Genomic DNA, 16,464 nt, shown 5'->3' with positions numbered 1-16,464 from the left:
GCCTTTTGAAGTTTTTAATTTTAACAATGTCTAATTCATCCATTGTTTCCTTTTATGTTGCTTTATAAATGTCATGAGATTATTTTCAAAGGGCCTTTAGTTTATATGTTAGATTTCTGAGAACAATATCCCAACTGGTTTTGATGGTCAGATGAGAAGAAAAGGGGTAGGAGAAAGAGGGTGTGACCACAGTCTAGTCTCCCCCTCTTTAACATGATGTTAAAAAATGTTTTGATACATATTTATTATCTTATAAATATACATCTTCATGGTAAAATAGCATCTTCCCTCCTTTCACATACATGTTGAATAGTTGAGGATGAGTGGTTTGTATTTCCCTCATTTTCCCCTTATTCTTAAGCATTCAAGCTTTACCTTTGTCGATGAAAGTACTGATCCCATGTGGATTAAATGATGCTTTGTCAAAACCATCACTGATGTTTAGTGCCTGGACCCTTGGGTTTTGCTCATTTAAATCCATCAAGAAGATTTGTCCTGGCTCATCTGGTGCAAAGTTTGGCATGCCTGGATATTTTAATCCCTTTAAAATATAGAGAATGAGTATGCACATATACACATATCAAAGCAACATTTTCACATGGAAGCTAAAATCTCAAGGCCTAACAAAAATGTTCAAAGCTCTAAATTTCTTTTAGATTTCTGGGATTTTTCACACTGTCAGGTATTGCCATTATCTGATCTGAGGGATTACCAATGTCATCTAAGCCATTGCAAATGGGAATATGGGAAGAACCTATGTTCAATTTTTAATATATAGAGAAGGAGTTAGACCAAAAAGCATAATGCAAGAGACTAAGCTGTATTACTTTGTTTGAGTCCCTTGACCTGCCTGTACTACAGGTTTCTCATTTATAATATGAGGAAATTAAAATGTTTAATTGCGAAGGTTCTTTCTAGTCCTATTCTATATATAATGAACGCTCCTCAAAGCAGAGAGAAGGGGTGTATGGGTTTATTGCACTGCTCCCATCCTACATCCATTATATTATGTAATGACAAAGAGAATAATCAGCCAAGAATTAACATAGGGGAACCAGTTTCATACAGTTTACTATTTCTGACCTATTTTGTTCCTACAGATATGTCCAAAGATTTGGATGTGAATCCTTTCCTCCAAATATTGTAAAAAGTTCATTCCAGTAACTTGGACAGTGGCTCTTTCTCCTGGAAGAACCAGGTGTTTATCAACCAATAATAGGCATCCTGAATGTATTGGGCCTTTGCTGCATCCCAGGTCATTGTGTCAAAACTTGGGGTTGGTTTATTCTATACCAATTACAAAACTCAGCCCACTTCCTCCCTGTATCCTTCCCCCATCACTCTGATGTATATCAACATCAACAACATTGTATCTTTTCTTGTACCCTCACTTCCACTTATAATCAGTTTAAATTCTTTCCTTCTCTCTCTCTCTCCCTCCTTCTTCCTTCTTCCTACTCTACCTTCTCCCTTGCTCTCCCTCTCCCCTTCCTTTCTTACACACACACACAACACACACACACACACACACACACACACACACACACACTCTCTTACTTACAATTATACTATTCTTGGCCCTTCCACTGTCCCTCCCTTCCCCCCCCAACCCCTGGGGTAGTCAATCTTCAGTTTCAAACAACCCCACCTATATCTTCAAGCTTTTCTTAGAACAGTTCTTCTATGCTTAAATCTTATGGGAAATCTAGCTTTCCGCAGACAATACTGGCCACTGAAGCCCATCAGTGGAAGGTCTATTCCCTCTATCATTCCTTCTCCTTAAGTCACCACACCTAGAGGAGAGATTGGCATGTCCCTAGCCACAAACTTCTGCTTCCAGAGCTCGAATCTGCCATCATCAGTCAAGAGCCCGTCTTCCAAGGAAGCCTCACTCTTTGCTTACTGCTTCCTTATCAAATTCTTTGCCAAGTCCCTTTGCCCTGTTCTAGCTCTTATACTGTATAGGGCTAGTCTAAAATCAGGTTGAAAAACACTACGTCCCAACTTCAACCAGACATTGAATACTATTTATCAATATTTGTGTTCATTCTAGTAGGTAATCTATTGCATATTCCAAGTATCAATTCGAAATTTATTTCATTATCTTCAGGAGTCCACACCATCTTCTCCTATACTCAATGGATAACTTTATCTCCTATTTCTCTGAAAAAAATCCTTGCCATTCAACATGAATTTCCTCTGATTCCCTCCTTTCTGTCTCAGTAATTCTTCAGTTTTACCAATTCTCGTCCTTTCTCCCTTTTCTTAAGGAAAGAGTATCTTTCTTCTGTTCTTAAGTTTACTCCAACACCTGTTTATTTCGTTCCCTGTTCCCTAGGGCCTGTCTTTAGAAATCACATCTTCTCTCTCTTGTTTCACCACTCATTCTTCACCAATGCCCCCTTCTTTTGCCTGAAAAATTGCTCATTTCTCCTTCCTTGAAACAAATGTTTTCCAACTTTATTACTTCAAACAGGCATTTTTCTCACCTTCCCTTCACTGTCAAATTTCTCGGAAACATCACTTGACCTTGTTGCCTTGATTTGAATTGCTCCAACTCTTAGTTCCCTGGAATCAGTTTTCTACCAGTATGTAGAAACGCCTCTATAAAGGTCATATCAATGATCTCCAAAATGTCTTATTTGATAACCCTTCTACATTTGCTTATCTGTATCTCTGTGGCATTTAACACTATGGTAGAACCTTTATTTCTTATCAAAAAGTCAAAAGTAGAATTTCCAGTTAGAATTCCTGCTTCTCTTCTATCGCACAGAATTACTCTCTAAATCAGCATCTTCCAAACATGTTCTAGGATGGCAAGAAAGGGCAGTAGGAGGTAACCAAGAACAAGGACTCGAATTTATTGCAGTACAGAAAGATTAAAAATAAGCAAAGAACATTATCCTTATCCTATAAGAATGAGTTGTTTGTTATTTTTCAAAAAGAGCTAACATTTCTCATGGAATTATTTGTGATGAAAATCTCTACTTTCTGAATAGCAAGAATTTAGTACACTTAGTTCTAGTGAAAATAGAAAAGAAACATACAGTAGGAACTACAAATATTATTTCCTAATAGCAAAGAAATCTCCTAGCTGTAAAGTAATTATTTTTAAAGGTCTATTTGACATAACATTGAAAATCTAAATTGACAATAGGTAATTTAAGTCAACAAAGAAAAAGCTTTTCTAGACAGCTTTGTTTTATTTTTGGTTTGGGAGGAAAACTAAAGAAATAAAGTCCCTCCCACCCGCCCTCCCACCCTCACATGTACCACCAGCAGCAGCAATTTAAAATCCAAATGAGACCCTGACTATACTTAAGAATTTAGAAATTGGGGCCATTAAGGAATATTTTATGTGCCCTGTTTCTGGCCAAAAAGATATAGATTTTAAAAATTTATGTTATTTGGTAGTATTTTATTGGCTAAAATGGAATATTAGAGCATGCAATTCCAGCAATCAGAATTCACATTGGAAAGGTAGTCAATCTACTTTTTTCAAAATCCTAGGTCCCGTTCCAAATGCAACTGATTTAATAAGTACATGATAATTTTCAACATCTTCACAACATATACATTTTAATTTATTGAAATTCAGTCCTTCACATAGCTTCCTCATCATCCCAAACCTGTGAAGGTGGTATTGAGAATAAAATGCAGGTTTTTCCCTACTCCGCTTTGAAAGAGCTTCTCTTTGAAAGGCAAGGTACCCAAGATGGAAAATGCTCAGGGTTTTGAATTGAGTAACATGGTTAACATTCAATCCACAAACATTTACTGAGCTCCAAACATAGGAAGGCATAACGAGAGGAATACTAATTAGTGAGAAGATGATTTCCAGAAGCTGAGGCCCAGCCAATAGGGTGATGATGAGGATGAACAACAGCTGAGCAAATCTGGAGCCTCGTCTAGGAATCGAATGGAATTCAATATACATTTATTGAGACACTACTGGGTATATAACTGCCCACAGGGAGCTGCCCACCAAGCGTTAGGCAAGACTGGCATTTCTGTGGTATCTTAATTAGCCTTCTGGAATCCCATTTTGGCTTTTTTAGTTCACTACTTTACCCATGGGCGGGATGAATGTGTAGGGATCCATCTGGCAGCTGTAGTCGGCAACATTAATGTACTGTCCATGCAGCTATTGACATGAGCATCTGAGGGGCATGGAAAATACTCACACTGGAGATAAAAGCCAGCCCAGTAGGAAGTATATCAATATCTTCAGAGCCATTTTCTGCAAAAGAAGCAGAGGATCAGAAAGATGCATGTACAAAGGCTTAAAAAGTAAATCTCGCACATAGTCAAGACTTTGAACTTCTTTTGGAAACTACCTTAACTTGTTTAACTATTTACTTGGGAAACTATATTAACTTTCAGGACTCCCACAGGCATGATACACTCCACTAAAACCTGAGCCAGACTCTTGAAATACTAAATTCTTTTTTTTTTTTAGAAGTCCATTTTCAGGAGAAAAAAAGCAAATAACTATAAAATAAACTCATATCCTAGATTTATTCTTTAAATAAAAACTCTCAGGGTATGTCCTAAGAGATTCAGCTTTATTCCCCACAGAAGACTTATCTACAGACCAAGTGATAACATTTGGAAAGGCCTCACTGGGAAGCTCTCTTAAAGGCCTTTCTGCCAAGTATTTCTCCTCTCCAACTTGTTGAGGCCTGAAAAACCTATCCTTCTCCTATCATATTGGGAAATTACTGAGTAACTGTTCTCTGTTATAAAACCAATAGATCTTAGGATGAACTATTGGAAATAATTGAATTTGAAAGATTTTAGTCAGATCTTTTTCTCACTGAGAGCTGGTCATGAGCATTTTTCTATGGAAAGAGGCATATGATAAGTAAGATATGACTAAGAACAGGATGAAAAAGGGGCTCACGTAGCTTCTAGTAGAGAGATAGACCCACATATAATGTGATCCCAAGCAGGCAGCATTGAGGGTGAAATGAAGGCAATGGTTATTGAGTGTGGTAAACTGTAATTTACAAATATGGTAGAAACAGGATGTATCAAAGCCACGTGCTCTTTTTTTTTTTATTTGAATTTTATTTATTTATTTTTATACAGCAGGTTCTTATTAGTTATCTATTTTATACATATTAGTGTATATATGTCAATCCTAATCTCCCAATTCATCCCACCACCACCCCCCCGCCACCCCACTTTCCCCCCTTGGTGTCCAAACGTTTGTTCTCTACATCTGTGTCTCTATTTCTGCCTTGCAAACCTGTTCATCTGTACCATTTTTCTAGATTCCACATATATGCATTAATATACAATATTTGTTTTTCTCTTTCTGACTTACTTCACTCTGTATGACAGTCTCTAGGTCCATCCACGTCTCTACAAATGACCCAATTTCATTCCTTTTTATGGCTGAGTAATATTCCTTTGTTCATATGTACCATATCTTCCTTATCCATTTGTCTGTCGATGGGCATTTAGGTTGCTTCCATGACCTGGCTAGTGTAAACAGTGCTGCAATGAACATTGGGGTGCACGTGTCTTTTTGAATTATGGTTTTCTCTGGGTATATGCCCAATAGTGGGATTGCTGGGTCATAAGGTAATTCTATTTTTAGTTTTTTAAGGAAACGCCATACTGTTCTCCATAGTGGCTGTATCAATTTACATTCTCACCAATAGTGCTAGAGGGTTCCCTTTTCTCCATACCCTCTTCAGCATTTGTTGTTTGTAGATTTTCTGATGATGCCCATTCTAAACAATGTGAGGTGATACCTCATTGTAGTTTTGATTTGCATTTCTCTAATAATTAGTGATGTTGAGCAGCTTTTCATGTGCCTCTTGGCCATCTGTATGTCTTCTTTGCAGAAATGTCTATTTAGGTCTTCTGCACATTTTTAGATTGGGTTGCTTGTTTTTTTAATATTGAGTTGCATGAGCTGTTTATATATTTTGGAGATTAATCCTTTGTCCATTGATTCGTTTGCAAATATTTTCTCCCATTCTGAGGGTTGGTTTTTTGTCTTGTTTATAGTTTCCTTTGCTGTGCAAAAGCTTTTATGTTTCATTAGGTCCCATTTGTTTATTGATGTTTTTATTTCCATTACTCTAGGAGGTGGGTCAAAAAAGATCTTGCTGTGATTTATGTCAGAGTGTTCTTCCTATGTTTTCCTCTAAGAGTTTTATAGTATCTGGTCTTATATTTAGGTCTCTAATCCATTTTGAGTTTATTTTTGTGTATGGTGTTAGGGAGTGTTCTAATTTCATTCTTTTACATGTAGCTGTCCAGTTTTCCCAGCACTGCTTATTGAAGAGACTGTCTTTTCTCCATTGTATAACCTTGCCTCCTTTGTCATAGATTAGTTGACCATAGGTGTGTGGGTTTATCTCTGGGCTTCTATCCTGTTCCATTGATCTATATTTCTGTATTTGTGCCAGTACCATATTGTCTAGATTACTTTAGCTTTGTAGTATAGTCTGAAGTCAGGGAGTCTGATTCCTCCAGCTCCATTTTTTTCCCTCAAGATTGCTTTGGCTATTAGGGGTCTTTTGTGTGTCCATACAAATTTTAAGATTTTTTGTTCTAGCTCTGTAAAAAATGCCATTGGTAATTTGATAGGGATTGCATTGAATCTGTAGATTACTTTGGGTAGTATAGTCATTTTCATAATATTGATTCTTCTAATCCAAGAACATGGTATATCTCCCCATCTGTTTGTGTCATCTTTTCCAGTTTGTATTCTTTTATTTCTTTTTCTTCTCTGCTTGCTGTGGCTAGGACTTCCAAAACTATGTTGAATAATAGTGGTGAGAGTGGACATTCTTGTCTTGTTCCTGATCTTAGAGGAAATGTTTTCAGTTTTTCACCATTGAGAATGATGTTTGCTGTGGGTTTGTCATATATGGCCTTGATTATGTTAAGGTAGGTTCCCTCTATGTGCACGTTCTGGAGAGTTTTTTATCATAAACTGGTGTTGAATTTTTTCAAAAGCTTTTTCTGCATCTATTGAGATGATCATATGGTTTTTATTCTTTAATTTGTTAATATGGTGTATCACACTGGTTGATTTGAGTACATTGAAGAATCCTTGCATCCCTGGGATAAATCCCACTTAATCATGGTGTATGATCATTTTAATGTGTTGTTCGATTTTGTTTGCTAGTATTTTGTTGAGGATTTTTGCATCTATATTCATCAGTGATATTGGTCTGTAATTTTCTTTTTTTGTAGTATCTTTGTCTGATTTTGGTATCAGGCTGATGGTGGCCTCATACAATGAGTTTGGGAGTGTTTCTTCCTCTGCAATTTTCTGGAAGAGTTTGAGAAGGATGGGTGTTAGCTATTCTCTACATGTTTGACAGAATTCACCTGTGAAGCCATCTGGTCCTGGAGTTTTGTTTGTTGGAAGATTTTTAATCACAGTTTCAATTTCACTACTTGTGACTGGTCTGTTCATATTTTCTATTTCTTCCTGGTTCAGTCTTGTGAGGTTATACCTTTTTAAGAATTTGTCCATTTCTTCCAGGTTGTCCATTTTATTGGCATAGTGTTGCTTGTAGTAGTCTCTTATGATGCTTTGTATTTCTGCGGTGTCCATTGTAACTTCTTTTTCATTTCTAATTTTATTGATTTGAGTCCTCTCCCTCTTTTTCTTGATGAGTCTGGCTAAAGGTTTATCAATTTTATCTTCTCAAAGAACCAGCTTTTAGTTTTATTGATCTTTGCTATTGTTTTGTTTCTATTTCATTTATTCCTGCTCTGATCTTTATGATTTCTTTCCTTCTACTAACTTTGGGTTTTGTTTGTTCTTCTTTCTCTAGTTCCTTTAGGTGTAGGGTTAGATTGTTTGAGATTTTTCTTGTTTCTTGAGGTAGGATTGTATTCCTGTAAACTTCCCTCTTAGAACTGCTTTTGCTGCATCCCATAGGGTTTGGATTGTCGTGTTTTCATTGTCATTTGTCTCTAGGTATTTTTTGATTTCCTCTTTGATTTCTTCAGTGATCTCTTGGTTATTTAGTAATGTAGTTTTTAGCCTCCATGTGTTTGTGTTTTTTACATTTTTTTCCCTGTAATTGATTTCTAATCTTTTAAGCGTTGTGGTTGGAAAAGATGCTTGATATGATTTAAATTTTCTTAAATTTACCGAGTCTTGATTTGTGACCCAAGATGTGATCTATCCTGGAGAATGTTCCATGTGCACTTGAGAAGAAAGTGTAATCTGCTGTTTTCAGATGGAATGTCCTATAAATATCAGTCAAATATATCTGGTCTATTGTGTCATTTAAAGCTTGTGTTTCCTTAATTTTGTGTCTGGATGATCTGTCCAGTAGTGTAAGTGAGGTGTTAAAGTCCCCCACTATTATTGTGTTACTGTCGATTTCCTCTTTTATAGCTGTTAGCAGTTGCCTTATGTATTGTGGTGCTCCTATGTTGGGTGCTTATATATTTACAATTGTTATATCTTCTTCTTGGATTGATCCCTTAATCATTATGTAGTGTCCTTCTTTGTCTCTTGTAGTAGTCTTTACTTTAAAGTCTATTTTTTCTGATATGAGAATTGCTACTCCAGCTTTCTTTTGATTTCCATTTGCATGGAATATCTTTTTCCATCCCCTCACTTTCAGTCTGTATGTGTCCCTAGGTCTGAAGTGGGTCTCTTGTAGACAGCATATATATGGGTCTTGTTTTTTTACCCATTCAGCAAGCCTGTGCCTTTTGGTTGGAGCATTTAATCCATTCACATTTAAGGTAATGATTGATATGTATGTTCCTATTACCATTTTTTTATTGTTTTGGGTTTGTTTTTGTAGGTCCTTTTCTTCTCTTGTGTTTCCCACTTAGAGAAGTTCCTTTAGCATTTGTTGTAGAGCTGGTTTGGTGGTGCTGAATTCTCTTAGCTTTTGCTCGTCTGTAAAGCTTTTGATTTCTCCATCGAGTCTGAATGAGATCCTTGCCAGGTAGAGTAATCTTGGTTGCAGGTTCTTCCCTTTCATCACTTTAAATATATCATGCCACTCCCTTCTGGTTTGTAGAGTTTCTGCTGAGAAATCAGCTGTTAACGTTATGGGAGTTCTGTTGTATGTTATTTGTCATTTTTCCCTTGCTGCTTTTAATAATTTTCCTTGTCTTTAATTTTTGTCAATTTGATTACTACGTGTCTCGGTGTGTTTCTTCTTGGGTTTATCCTGCCTGGGACTCTCTGCACTTCCTGGACTTGGGTGGCTATTTCCTTTCCCATGTTAGGGACACTTTGGACTATAATCTCTTCAAATATTTTCTGGGGTCCTTTCTCTCTCTCTTCTCCTTTGGGACCCCTATAATGTGAATGTTGGTGCGTTTAATGCTGTCCCAGAGGTCTCTTAGGCTGTCTTCATTTCTTTTCATTCTTTTTTCTTTATTTTGTTTCGTGTCAGTGATTTCCACCATTCTGTCTTCCAGGTCACTTATCCGTTCTTCTGCCTCAGTTATTCTGTTATTGATTCCCTCTAGTGTATTTTTCATTTCAGTTACTGTATTGCTCATCTCTGTTTGTTTGTTCTTTAATTCTTCCAGGTCTTTGTTAAACATTTCTTGCATCTTCTCGATCTTTGCCTCCATTCTTTTTCCAAGGTCCTGGATCAGCTTCAGTATCATTATTCTGAATTCTTTTTCTGGAAGTTTGCCTATCTCCACTTCATTTAGTTGTTTTTCTGGGGTTTTATCTTGTTCCTTCATCTGGTACATAGTCCTCTCCTTTTCATTTTTTCTACCTTTCTGTGAATGTGGTTTTTGTTCCACAGGCTGCAGGATTGTAGTTCTTGCTTCTGCTGTCTGCCCTCTGGTGGATTAGGCTATCTAAGAGGCTTGTGGAAGTTTCCTGATGGGAGGGACTGGTGGTGGGTAGAGCTGGATGTTGCTCAGGTGGGCAGAGCTCAGTAAAACTTTAATCCACTTGTCTGCTGATGGGTGGGGCTGAGTTCCCTCCCTGTTGGTTGTTTGGCCTCAGGCAACCCAGCAGTGGAGCCTACAGGCTCTTTGGTGGGGCTAATGGTGGACTCTGGGAGGCCTCACACCAAGGAGTACTTCCCAGAACTTCTGCTGCCAGTGTCCTTGTCCCCGTGGTGAGCCACAGCCACCCCAACCTCTGTAGGAGACCCTCCAACACTAGCAGGTAGGTCTGGTTCAGTCTCCTATGGGGTCACCGTTCCTTTCCCCTGGGTTCTGATGCACACACTACTTTGTGTGTGCCTTCCAAGAGTGGAGTCTCTGTTTCCCTCAGTCCTGTCAAAGTCCTGCAATCAAATCCTGCTAGCCTTCAAAGTCTGATTCTCTGGGAATTCCTCCTCCCATTGCCGGACCCCCAGGTTGGGAAGCCTGACGTGGGGCTTAGAACCTTCACTCCAGTGGGTGGATTTCTGTGGTATAGTTGTTCTCCAGTTTGTGAGTCACCCACCCAGCAGTTATGGGATTTGAATTTACTGTGATTGCGCCCCTCCAACCATCTCACTGCAGCTTCTCCTTTGTGTTTGGATGTGGGGTATCTTTTTTGGTGAGTTCCAGTGTCTTCCTGTGGATGATTGCTCAGCAGTTAGTTGTGATTCCAGTGCTCTCGCAGGAGGGAGTGAGCACACGTCCTTCTACTCTGCCATCTTGAACCAATCCCCACATGCTCTTCTTAAAATGTGATGTTCATACTCTTCCATTAAGAGGCTACGTTTGTATCCTCTCTGCTTGAACCTGGGTGGACCTTTCTAACTGCTTTGACAAATAGAATGAAGAGGAAGTGATGCCACCTGACATACAAGGTAAAGTCATAACCAAACCTGCCACTGCTCTCTCTCTCTCTCAAGGCATGTACTTTGGGACCTCTGAACCTAAAAATAAGAAGTCTGGTACTTTAAAGCTACAAAAGAGAGACTGTGGAGAGACCACGCAGTGCAGAGAGAGGTCTGGAGGAGTCTCAGATGACTTCAGTTCCCAGCCTTTCAGTCACCCTAGCTGATGCAAATGGAACAGAGATGAGCTGTCTCCACTAAGCCCTGCCCAGACTGCAAACTCATAAGCAAAATAACTATTGTCTTTTTATTTTTTAAAAAAAACAGGGTATTTATTTATTTATTTATTTTGGCTGCATTGGGTCTTGTCGCTGTGCGTGGGCTTTCTCTAGTTGCAGCTAGCGGGGGCTACTCTTCATTGTGGTGCATGGGCTTCTCATTGCGGTGGCTTCTCTTGTTGCGCAGCACAGGCTCTAGGTGCGAGGGCTTCAGTACTTGCAGCACGTGGGCTCAGTAGTTGTGGCACGCTGGCTCTAGAGAGCAGGCTCAGTAGTTGTGGCGCACAGGCTTAGCTGCTCTGCAGCATGTGGGATCTTCCCGGACCAGGGATCGAACCCATGTCCCCTGCATTGGCAAGCAGATTCTTAACCACTGTGCCACCAGGGAAGTCCTATTGTCCTTTTAAGTCACTAAGTTTTGGGGTAGTTTGTTGCACAGCTATAGTAAATGGAATACATGGGAAAATGGTTACCTAAGGTAATGGGTTATTAGTGTGTCAAAAGGCAATTGAGAGAGGATAGGGGAGAACAGGGGAAAGAAAAGTGGAACAAAGCCAAAGAAAATGCAAATTTGAATCAACAGAATAATAAACAATAGGCACTGAAAATTGGAGGACAGAGATTTAATCATATTGATTATGCTGAAGGTTGAAACTAATCCCCAACCAGTAACCTGATAATTACATTAATCAGAGCTTTCCATTTTCTAAGCAATACAGTTAATCAAGATTTACCTATACATGGTATTTTGATGGCCTGAAAGATTTAGTGCTTTTTCTACATGGAGTAAAATAGACTTTGGGAGAATCCAGCAAAATGAATAAAGCAATTTTAAAAATCATGTTGAATATGGGTGGGTTAGTTTTTGAACAAACTTTTTTCTCTCACTTTTTTTTCTCTAAACAATCACTTCTTGGTTTCCTTTTGCCCGATCTCCTTCCCACCTCCATCCTGGATGTGGCTACTCCCCAGGCTCTACCTGCCCTTGGCTATTTCTAGGGACAGAGTACCCATCCTACCTGCATCATTGACTCTAGCCCCATGGCTTCAGCTTCCACTCACATGCTCTTGATTCTCCAATCTCTAAATCAAGCCCAATTTCCAGGCCTCTGTATTCACCTGTATATTGGACATTTCTACCTGGCCTTTTCATTTCTCATACTCAGCATGTCTCAAACTGACCTGGAAATTTCCCTCTTGAATCTGCTCCATTTTCTATATTTCAGTTTCCGTGGATGACACTTCTATCCCCCAAGTACACAAAGTAGGAACCTTGGAGTTATCTTTGATGCTTTCCTTTTCCTTACTCCCCAAATCTAAATAATCACAAGTCTTTCAAGCTCTAAAGCTCCCTCCTGGATTTCTATAATAGCTTCCTAATGGGTCAGCTTTGCTCCCCTACAACCATTCTCTGCACTGTTGACAGTCATCTTTTTAAATTGCAAAGTTGACCTTGTTATGCCCCTGCTTAAAACCCTCCAATGGTCCACTAGGGCTGGTAGTATAAATCCCAAATTCTCCACAGAATTGAGGCTCCAGTCTCAATTCTTGTGGCTCCCACTCTTCACTCTCCATTCCAGGTGTGCTGCAGTACTTCTGTCAGCAGTTCCTAAAATGTGCCAGACTCATTCAGCTACATGCCTGAGCACATGCTGCTTCGTGCTTCTTGGCAACCCACACCTTTCCCACACCACCCTCACCTCCACTTGGCTGAGTGTCACGGGCTCTTAAACATGAGTTGTATGCTACCCTCTCGGCCTTTTCAACCTCTCTTGGCTCCAGCATCCATTTTATGTACTGATACGGTCACCTGTGACTGCATCCACCATGACATTTTCCACACTTGGGCTGCAACCTCCTGCATTTGTTAATGTCCTAGTAGAAAGTAAGCTTCCTGGAAACAAGGACCAGGTTTTATTCAGTACAGTATACTTGCACCCAATATAATACCTGCCTTTTTCACTATAAAAGCTTTCAGTAAAAGCTGGTGGGCTGACTAAAAAAGATAAACTGCTTTAGTTTCTTGAACTTTGTCTGGTCTTGAGGTTAAATTATTGATGTGTGTGTTAATTTCTGAGTAGAAGATGTCCTGAGTTGTATACTCTCTGGTTTGGTCTTTTTATCTTCCAAACACCATGTCGCATATCTCCCATGATAGCATTAACCTACTTCAGTAATTCACCTGCAAGAGGAGTGGGCATTTTCCAAAGGACTACGCTTGTCTTTACTTGCTCTACCCAGAGGATAGGGAAGCTAGTGCTTTGCACTCAGATGTGGAAAAGAATTAGTAGCTGACTGTACTTTATTCCTGACCCTCCTTTGCCCTCCTCCCCCACCTACGCTGCACCTGCATGATGGCCCAGTGCATCTCAGAAACAGTGGCACCTGTGGGAGTAAGAATCCCCAGGAACCCACCCCTGAGTCCCCTCCACACACTCGTTAACCTGTGCACAACTAACCTTAAAACCCCACTGCCAAGTCTAAAACAAGGCTTACAAATAGGTATCTACTGCCTTTTAATCTGTCAACCCTATTAGTTGGCATAACTTCATTTCTTTGGCCTCCAATAGTTCTCTACAGACATCCTGAAAGAATGTCACACCAAATTACTATCAATTAATATTATCCTCATTTCACATCTTGGAGAGAAGGTTCTGACAGCCAGCTAAGAAAACAAATGGAACCTACCATGGAGTAGAAACATATCTTGGAGAAGCGGGAAGCTATAGGAGGGAAAAGGGATGGAGGGGAAGATAGGAAGACACCACATACAATGGCTGTCTGTCTACTTGATAATCCTGCCAAGGGCAAGCTGATAGAGCTATTCATATTTCAAGTGCAGCTTTGATTAACCAAACAACTTCCTAGTTAAGACAATCCTTGAGCCTCAAAGCCTTGGAAAAAGGATGAACTTAACACAAAAAGATCTTTGAGGTATGGTTTTTGGAGGTTAGAATTATTTCACCATTCAACCTTTCTTCCCAGAAAGAATACTGGGGAAGGAAAACAAAAAGAGGAAGTGTTTGTTCGCCAATAAAATTAACCACAAAACTCTAGGTCTTGAAGAAAACACAAATCAGAATTTTTCCCCAGCTCTATTACTGCCTACCTACCACACCCTGCCTTCAATCCTTTAGTGTTTTCCATTGTTTCATAAAGCTTTTCACTCTGGAATAGTTGGGTCTTTCAAGTATTATCTTATTAGTGAGCTTTATTTCAATATCTAGCCTGCTTTGTCTTGGACAACTCTATTTATTAATATTTCACCTTTTTGCATCTCAGATTTTCTGTTTTCTGCTGCTATCATACTTCCCTGAAGCTTCATAATAAAAATGTGCTGTCAGTAGATAAGAAAGGCAGTGTTACACAACAGAGAGTACAAAGGCATGGAAGAAAACTGCCCTGGCTCATAATCTAGGCCTGTCACCCTCTAGTTCTGGACCACTGGGCAAGTAACTTCATTCTTCTGGGTGTCAGTTTCCTAATCTACAAGGACAGATGGCAGCACCCACCTTATAGGGTGGTTGTGAGGATGATGTAAACGTTTCCAAAGGACTCAGCAGAAAGCTCATAGACACTAGGCCTTTGATAAGGCAGTATTATTATTTTTAGATATATAGCAATATTGTCCTACTGACAAATGACCCATGATCATTCTCACTTGTTTAGTTCTGCAAATATAAAATGTACACATGCCAACAGACATGAGAAGTGACATGGCATTTTTTTCTTCTGCTCTAGTTTTAACTTCTCAAGTCTGTTTGAATCATACAATCTGAGAGTTGGACTAGATATTAGAAATGATCTAGTCTAATTACCCCTCTAAATTACTTGGCAGGCTCTTACCTTTTGAGAGATATATGTGTAGTCAATGTGACTATTACTCCACAAGACAGTGAACAAATGATTAAATGTTATATTTCCTTATTTTTTAAATCAAATTAAATCTGACCCTGAGCCCACGTTCCACTAAACTGGAGAGAAATTCAACCTGAGTCTCTCTGCCAGAGTTGTGCAAATACCATAGGTGGTGAATTTTAAAACGAAGCTGAATATTTGGGAAAGTCCATCTGGCCTTTATTCTATGCTAGCCACCACTGAATTACTCACTGCCAAGCCCATGTGGTCCCTTTAACTTAGACAATTTTGCCACTTCCACGTCCTGCATGTGTGCGCATACAACCTTTGCTCGGGCTGTGACGCACGGTATAAAGGATCCAGCCTCCCTAAGGATACTTTCTAACCATTCCTTCCTAGGTCTTGATCTTCCCCCAGAATGGGGCAAAGGTCCCTGTTATTCAAAAAACCCACATATTCTTCTCCCATCTCCATCAGAATCCCTTGAAGGAGCTCAGGTTTTTAAAAACCAAACTCAGGAAGTAGTTTGTCGTCAGTTCATTCTGCTTTCTAGCTGGCAGCACAGACCTCATCTAAGACTAGAGAGCGCAAGGACCAGGCTACTTCTCTTCTTTTTTTAGAAGTTGAGAGGGAAAAAAGACAGAAAACTAAAATCAAAGGGGCTCTTATTTTTTCTGATATATATGTATATCAGAAAAATATATATATACATATATATTAGTAACATATCTTGGAGAGCTATATAATATAAATATATATATAATATATATATATATATCTTATGTCACAACAAACTATGCTTTCATCCTGTCACGTACTGAAATAAATCACAGTCCCTGACCCTAGGAGGTTTACAGTCTGATTGTGAGAGAAAGAAAGAACACTGCTGGCTCTAAAATAAAGCATGTAGTAGGTGTCACAAGTGAATCAGAGTTTCAGAGTGCTGTGAGAGTTCAGAGGTAGGAGAGGAGTTTCCAGCTGATTTCAGCCAGCAGAGATGAAGAAATCATTGGGAGTAATTTCATGGGCAAAGGTGAGAAAATGAAAGAACACATTCCCAGAACAGTGAACAGAATCTAGCTAGAATTTTGTTTTTCTAGTAGTATTGTCAGGGAGAGTGAAAGACTTGGAGCCAGAATAAGCAGTTGAGGCAGTAAGGAGTAAATGAGATCAGCTCTGTGTGGCGGCCCAGGAGAGGCCAACATATCTCACGTGAAACAGTGAGGGATGAGGGGACAACAGATGGTTCCTAAATTTTGAACTGAGTCTCTTTGACGACGCGGGTACCACGCTTAGAAGTCTAGAAGAAGAGCTGGTTATAGGTGGGGGTATGAGGGAGGAAATGACAGCAAGGTAAAGTAGATTTCAGACAGGAAAAGAAGGCCTGCAGTTTGAGTGATTAGGGATCCAGCTATGGATTTTCAATTAATTAAAAAAAAAAAATTTCAGTCGGTTGTGAGGTTCTTGAGAATAAGGGCTAAGTCATATTCCTGTTAGTACTTGCAGATAAATTTTGAAGGAAGTGACACCTGAAGTTAGGAATATCATCAAGGAGAGGGGAGAAGAAAAAAAAGAAGTAAGATAGG

The 16,464-nt window shown here is 39.2% G+C and overlaps 1 protein-coding gene across 1 annotated transcript in view; it reads right to left on the bottom strand.

Annotated features, from left to right (window-relative positions):
• Positions 1-16,464, bottom strand: part of PON3 (paraoxonase 3) — a 31,173-nt gene that overhangs the window by 13,547 nt on the left and 1,162 nt on the right. The window contains exons 3-4 of the mRNA XM_068550627.1: positions 4,185-4,240; positions 376-541 (exon numbers count right to left, since the gene is read on the bottom strand). Coding sequence (XP_068406728.1) covers positions 376-541; positions 4,185-4,240 — 222 coding nt within the window. The remainder of the gene's footprint in view (positions 1-375; positions 542-4,184; positions 4,241-16,464) is intronic.

The sequence above is a fragment of the Eschrichtius robustus genome, chromosome 8 (assembly GCF_028021215.1).
Source record: "Eschrichtius robustus isolate mEscRob2 chromosome 8, mEscRob2.pri, whole genome shotgun sequence".
Classification (NCBI taxonomy): domain Eukaryota; kingdom Metazoa; phylum Chordata; class Mammalia; order Artiodactyla; family Eschrichtiidae; genus Eschrichtius; species Eschrichtius robustus.
The sequence above is the reverse complement of the archived record's forward strand: the minus strand, read 5'-3'. Positions and strand labels throughout refer to the sequence as shown.